This window comes from Drosophila willistoni, unplaced genomic scaffold (assembly GCF_018902025.1).
Source record: "Drosophila willistoni isolate 14030-0811.24 unplaced genomic scaffold, UCI_dwil_1.1 Seg212, whole genome shotgun sequence".
Taxonomy (NCBI): domain Eukaryota; kingdom Metazoa; phylum Arthropoda; class Insecta; order Diptera; family Drosophilidae; genus Drosophila; species Drosophila willistoni.
In genome coordinates this window covers 153,349-160,418 of record NW_025814181.1, presented here as the reverse complement: position 1 = coordinate 160,418, position 7,070 = coordinate 153,349, and the positions used below count along the sequence as shown (strand labels likewise).

The 7,070-nt window shown below is 34.6% G+C and overlaps 2 protein-coding genes across 2 annotated transcripts; both read left to right on the top strand.

The window, feature by feature from the left end:
- The first annotated feature begins 1,017 nt into the window (after positions 1–1,017).
- Positions 1,018–1,658, top strand: LOC124461148. Its single transcript, XM_047012700.1, has 2 exons — positions 1,018–1,260; positions 1,317–1,658. The coding sequence occupies exons 1-2, from the start codon at positions 1,060–1,062 to the stop codon at positions 1,572–1,574; spliced, it is 459 nt and encodes a 152-aa protein (XP_046868656.1). The 5' UTR covers positions 1,018–1,059; the 3' UTR covers positions 1,575–1,658.
- A 2,367-nt stretch (positions 1,659–4,025) lies between these two features.
- LOC6652068 (guanine nucleotide-binding protein subunit beta-like protein) lies at positions 4,026–6,441 on the top strand. Its single transcript, XM_047012698.1, has 3 exons — positions 4,026–4,121; positions 4,293–4,400; positions 5,875–6,441. Exons 1-3 carry the CDS (start codon positions 4,026–4,028, stop codon positions 6,433–6,435), a joined length of 765 nt encoding a protein of 254 aa, XP_046868654.1. The 3' UTR covers positions 6,436–6,441.
- Positions 6,442–7,070: the final 629 nt, after the last annotated feature.

Genomic DNA, 7,070 nt, shown 5'->3' with positions numbered 1-7,070 from the left:
TTTTTCGCTTTCGTGTATATCCTTTCCAAAAACATGGCTCAATGAAGATTGAATGCTAGATTATCCCTCAGTCATTCATCTATATCCCCACCAAGTTTCATTATGTGGTTTCATACAGTTTTCGAGAAAATTGCATTTTTATGAACCAACCATGATTTTCCCCATACAAAATGTGCGAAAAAATAGATAGATTTCAACGGGCAAAAACTAGCTTCAAACAACACGGCTCAATGAAGATTGAATGCCAGAATCCTTGAAGGACTTTCTAGAGTGGGTTGGGAAAGCCTCAATACCCAATAGCGTAACGTTTTCGAGAAAAATGCATAAATGTAAGTGTACCTCGGTATAAACAAATTTTTCTTTAGCAAAAGCAATTCGCCGATCATCTCTTCTTCTTTTTCCTTAATTCGCTCAAACTAATTGTGTGAAAAATGGGCTGACTTTGTTGGGCAAAAACTAGCTTCAAACAACATGGTTCAATGAAGATTGAATGCCAGAATCATGGGAGTTCTTTTTTCAATATGTTTGTCATAGTCCCAACACCCAATAGCGTAAGGTTTTCGAGGAAATTGTTGTTGAATAGTGTTGTGAAACGTTTTACATCCTATTATATGGCGCCATACAAAATTCAAATAAAATATTTTCAATTTATTGGCCAAAAGCAAGAAATTATGGGACTGGTTCAATATCAAAATCATGGCGAAATATTTAGACAACTTTCAAGATTACTTTTAATTAAAAATTCCAATTCGACTCAAAGAGTTCGATGACCACTCAAAATATCGATAGCCAAAGTATCGATAATAAATGGCTTCGATAAATTGCAAGCATGGAGAGTGGCAGCTCTTCACCAGCGTGACCGAATATGGTATTTTAAATACTTTTTGGTATTTTGATTTTGCTCAAAAGTATTTTAATGGTATATAGGTATTTAGTAGCATTTTTCTTAGATTTTATGGTATTATATGGTATTTTCGGTTTGGTCACACTTTAGGTCTAAATGAATCCAATGCTTAATGCTTAAAACTTGCTTAATTTTAAAACAAATAAATATAAAATATGAGCAATAAGCAAAAATATAGACCTGAGTGGGAGACGTTGCCGGAAAATGAAAAATGGCTGGGCAGGAGCGCGAATAATATGGATGCGCACTGCAAAGCGTGCCAGACTGACATTTTGAGTAGGTTGGCGTCACTGAAGCAGCACGCGGCTACACAAAAACATAAAGAGAATATGAAATTCTTTTGTGGAAAATCAAAGGTGAGTTCTTTATATGCTTTTAAATTATATGTAAATAATAACTATTCTTTTTTCAGATTCAATCGTTTTTTAAAGAGTCGGACACTCTAGCTACCTCCATCAAGAAGGCGGAAATTATGTTTGCTGCAGCGATTGCTGAACACAACATATCAATGAGAGCAATGGACCATATTAGCGATGTGATCAAGCATGCGTTTCCCGATAGTGCCCTTGCGCAAGGGTTTAACTGCCAAAACAGCTTCGCTTACGTACAATGTACTGGCACCTGTATGAAGGAGCAACTGATCTCTAGCTGCTCTGACGAAGAAGGCTAGTATATATAATTAAATGTAATATTCTGATCTTAAGAGAAACTAACAAGACTGAACAATGAAGTTCCTTTACTATTTTATTTTAAGAAAATGTTACAAAATGAATTTAGAGCATTTAATTAATTTTAAGACTTTAAATATATATTGGAATCGTATTGGAATACGAATGCATATTGCTCTAGTTTTATGTTTGACTGAAATATTATTAATTTTTTAAAATGAAATAAACAACAAACTTTTTTTGCAATGGGAAAACCCTTATTTTTTCTATTTATAATAAGTCAGTTATTATTTTTACATATAATTTGAATTTCCAGGCGATTTATTTGTTATGGTATTTATAGTGGTATTTTGTAAAATATGAAATAGTATTTTATAGTATATTTTTGAGACCAAGATGGTATTTCTCGTTTGGTCCGGCGCGGTCACGCTGCTCTTCACACATCCGAAGACAACCACGAAGATGAACTTTATTTTCAAAAGCTGCGTGAGTATTTTTGTTTTTTTTTTTTTTGTGTTTTAAGTTCATTTTTTAATTTAAACATTGTTTTATTTTGTTTTTCAGGACGTGACCATCATCGGCCAGGGCCAGCCACAGAGGGAGCAACAACACGATCTTTGAAAGACGAAGAAGGTGCCAGGCCGCTCGATCCACAAGGTCGGGCCCGTTCGGCCGCCACGAGTCTTTTTCCCGACGTACTTAGTATATGCATACATATATGTATGTACGTACAAGTAAGTACATATGTATGTGCATACAAGTAATTACATGTGTATGTACATACAAGTATGTATGTACGTGCATGTACTTACTTACAAGTATGTATGTACATGCATTTATATATTTAAAAAAAAAAAATTACTACGACATGGCTGTGATTTGAACCCCATATACATATACATATATTAGGTGAGCCTTTGTTCAACACCGTATGTCCCCATTCACTTACCGCGTACACCACACGATTATTACAGCGACAACTGACATCATGCTGGTTGTGTATTTATCATTGCTGCCAAATATTTCATTTCTATATCATTTTATTAACTAAACAAACAAAAAATCAATTTATTTCATGAAAACTACAAACTGACAGACGGAAAAAAGCGAATATTAAAGAAAAAATATTTATGAGAATTTTGTAAGATTAGAGCCATTACGAAAGTAACGAGAAATATATCTTGTCGTTTATCCATTAATATAAAACCACTAACCATAGAATACATATATATATATATTTTTATACCCTTGCAGAGGGTATTATTTGATCAGCATGAGAAGCTGAGTCGATATAGCCAGAGTGTATTATAAATTTGGTCAAATGTTTTTAACGCACAGAAGGAGACGTTTCCGACCCCATAATGTATATATGTATATTCTTGATCAGCATGAGAAGCTGAGTCGATATAGCCAAGACCGTCTGTCCGTCGGTGCGTATGCGTTTTACTCAGCCATCTTAAGAGCTATCGGGATGAAATTCTTCTTTGGTGCTTTTTATTACCTGTGTAAGATAAAGTATGAAAATCATCAGGATCGGACCACTATATCATATAGTTCTAAAAGAAACATTTTTGCAAAAATTGTAATAAAAAGAGTTATAATGTTTTGTTTGTGTATTGATGAATTGAGTTGCAGAGAAAGAAATTTCAAAATGGAAGACTATTATTGTAAAGGACTGCAAAGGTATATAAACTTCGGCATTGCCGAAGTTAGCTTCTTTGATATTTTTATACCCTTGCAAAAAGGGTATAATAATTTTGGTCAGAAGTGTGCAACGCATAGAAGGATATATATTTTTGATCAGCACGACGAGACGAGTTCAAATAGCCATATCCGTCCGTCTGGATCAGCGCAAATATATGATATAGTCATCTGATCTTGATAAAATTGGCGCAATCCTTAACAAGAACACTTGACTACAAGCATACATTTTTATGGCAATAGCGTCCAAAGTAACGAAGGTATTCATAAAAGTCGCTGTTTTTGACCGATATAATATAGTAGTCCGATCAGAATGAATCCGAGATGTACAACCTGTGCAAAATATAGAAGCCAACATGCAAAACAGTGTATAGCCTACATAGACGGACAGACGAACGGAGCTCGTCTCGTCGTGCTGATTAGGAATATATATACTTTATATGGACGAAAATGCTTCCATTCTATGCGTTGCACACTTCTGACCAAAATTGATATATCCTTTTTGCAAGGGTATAAAAAAAAGCTGTGAGCTTACAAATACAGGCTCACCTACTCACCACTCAAGGGCCATCAGAGATCGAATAGTTCTAATTTTATTTTTCATAAAATACTTCACAGTTTATGTTGTTTTATTGGAATTTGTTTATGTTTCGTTTTTTATGAATACAATAAAAATTGTTCTTCAAATGTTTACTTTGTTCAATTTCCTTTTTCAAAAACTAGTTTTTTTATAAACCTGGAAAATATCTTCGATGTTTGCACGTTTCCCCAATGAAAATCTCAATTCACTTTGCGTGGTTTCAATTGGCGTTGTGTTTTTTTGGTACGTATCACCAACGCAAAGTGAGGTATGGGTGTAGTATTATAAGAAAAATCGGTGAAGTATCTCTATGAAATTCACTTTTATGGCAGTTTTTGTAAAATATTTTCAAAAGCTGCGTGAGTATTTTTGTTTTTTTTTTTTTTTTGTGTTTTAAGTTCATTTGTTAATTTAAACATTGTTTTATTTTGTTTTTTAGGACGTGACCATCATCGGGTCAGCTGGCAAGGGCCAGGGCCAGCCACAGAGGGAGCAACAACACGATCTTCGAAAGACGAAGAAGGTGCCAGGCCGCTCGATCCACAAGGTCGGGCCCGTTCGGCCGCCACGAGTCTTTTTCCCGACGTACTTAGTATATGCATACATATATGTATGTACGTACAAGTATGTATGTACGTGCATGTACTTACTTACAAGTATGTATGTACATGCATTTATATATTTTAAAAAAAAAAATTACTACGACATGGCTGTGATTTGAACCCCATATACATATATATTAGGTGAGAGCCTTTGTTCAACACCGCATGTCCCCATTCACTTACCGCGTACACCACACGATTATTACAGCGACAACTGACATCATGCTGGTTGTGTATTTATCATTGCTGCCAAATATTTTATTTCTATATCATTTTATTAACTAAACAAACAAAAAATCAATTTATTTCATGAAAACTACAAACTGACAGGCGGAAAAAAGCGAATATTAAAAAAAAAATATTTATGAGAATTTTGTAAGATTAGAGCCATTACAAAAGTAACGAGAAATATATCTTGTCGTTTATCCATTAATATAAAACGACAGAAAAAAAATACTCATAAAAAAAAACACATAACGGAGCGCGGATTTGAATTTGAACCCACGCCTTCCTATAACAATTCACATGTGAACGAACCATTTGCCACCAACACCACAACGCTCACAGATAAAAAGAATGAACAGGGCCAATAACAGAGAGTAACAAAAAATTGATAGTGTGTGTGGGAAATGAATGAGAATGCAACGCACAGTGGTTTACTTTTCGTAAACTCGTTCCGAAATAATAATATACAAATGGCGGAATAAGAAATAATGTTTCTTTATTTAGTCAAGATTATTATAAAACACCAATTTTGGACATTTGACCACCGATAATATATAGCGCCATTGATCTAGTGTCTGGCATTCATCTTGAGTGCAAGATGTTGTATTTGTAGTAGGTTGAATCGACCAAAATAGGTTAGGACACTTCGTGAAGGTGTAGATTTAGATTAGATATGGACAGTGCGCAATATCGTACTTTAAACTTTAATACTTACAATTAGAGATGTTGATCATTGCGATAAGTATCGTAGAAATAGGCAAAGTGTGACCCTCTGGCAACTCTGTGACACTGCAATGTTGCCCAACGCCAAAATTTTTCCAGTAAACTTTTGCGAGCACGCTACAAAGTGCAAAAAAGTGAAAAAACTAAAAAAAAATTTAAAAAAAACTACAAAACTAAGAGTGAAAATTTAAAAAGAGCCTAAGTGAACTAATATAGTGAAGATGCCAGGGAAATTCAACCATATATCTAAAAAGTAAGTCCTTGTTTATATATGTATGTACGTTTTATGCATGTATGTACGTACATACATATGTACATTTGTGGGCATTTTTTGTACATATGTACATATACATATATGAACACATGTACATACATAGATACATACATACATATGTATGTACATATATATAATTTATCATCACAATTGTGCAATTTCTTGTACTTATCGCATTTTTTTCTAAATTTTTGTAGGATGTTCTGTCGGATGGTTTCTCGGCCGATAACCGTCAAATTGTTTCCGGTTCTCGGGGCAAGACCATCAAGTTGTGGAACAATTTGGCTGAATGCAAGTTCACTATTCAAGAGGATGGACACACCGATTGGGTGTCCTGTGTGCGTTTCTCGCCAAACCACTCCGACCCCATCATTGTCTCCGTTTCGGTCTGGAACTTGGCCAACTGCAAGTTGAAGAACAACCAAGACACTGTCACCATGTCCCCTGACGGTTCCCTGTGCACATCCGGTGGCAAGGACTCCAAGGCTCTGCAGTGGGATTTGAATGACGGCAAGAACTTGTACACTCTGGAGCACAACGACATCATCAATGCCCTGTGCTTCTCGCACAACCGTTATTGGCTATGGGTTGCCTATGGTCCATCCATCAAGATCTGGGACTTGGCATGCAAGAAGACCGTTGAGGAATTGCGCCCCGAGGTTGTTTCACCCACTTCGAAGGCCGATCAAAGCATTGTCTACCATAATTATATTTCTATATTTTCCTTTTTTGAATGGCGCGATATTGATTTGTTTTAAGTTAAAACAAAATGGGAGAAAATAAATTATAAGCGAGAGTCCTCACAAAAAATATATACTTTTGTCTTTTAATATTGTCCACTATCAATCGAAAACTACAAGAAAGAAAATCCTCATAAAATATTGTATATATTCACATTGAAATTTCAAATCCTTGTCTAGGAAGTTGTTCCGGGAATATTTAACATGCTTTAACTTTAAGAAAATGGTTGGATTTTGTTATTAAATTAAAATGTTGCACATTTATTTTACAATCATTTGGTTCTGCTTATTGTTTGAAGTTAAATGTCTTTGTTATCCTATAATGACTTATTAAATTTAGGCCAGGTTTAAAGAGACTCCCGATTTCGGGGAGTATACATCATATATTATATTTTAGGTTAGTGGTACGAAATTTTCTGACTTGGATGTAGTTCTGTTGCCAGACTAATAAGATTTATTTCAAATGTTTATTTTTTACATGTTATTTATAATTAACTACCAACTTGAGGTTAGCTAGCGCTCTCTTTGTAAGATAGTGTAATATTTTCAGAAGCTGTAAATAAATATTGAGTTTTATGGTAACCGAACAAATTTAATAATATTCATTATTTCCGTCTTCTATTATTTCGACCTTTTTTAAAGTTAATCAAAAC

Coding starts and splice junctions, on each gene's coding strand:
- LOC124461148 (XM_047012700.1), top strand. CDS start 1,060: ATGAGCAATAAGCAAAAATATAGACCTGAGTGGGAGACGTTGCCGGAA. Junction 1,261..1,316: donor TCTTTTGTGGAAAATCAAAG/GTGAGTTCTTTA, acceptor TTCTTTTTTCAG/ATTCAATCGTTTTTTAAAGA.
- LOC6652068 (XM_047012698.1), top strand. CDS start 4,026: ATGTTTGCACGTTTCCCCAATGAAAATCTCAATTCACTTTGCGTGGTT. Junction 4,122..4,292: donor TATCACCAACGCAAAGTGAG/GTATGGGTGTAG, acceptor TTTGTTTTTTAG/GACGTGACCATCATCGGGTC. Junction 4,401..5,874: donor CAGGCCGCTCGATCCACAAG/GTCGGGCCCGTT, acceptor AAATTTTTGTAG/GATGTTCTGTCGGATGGTTT.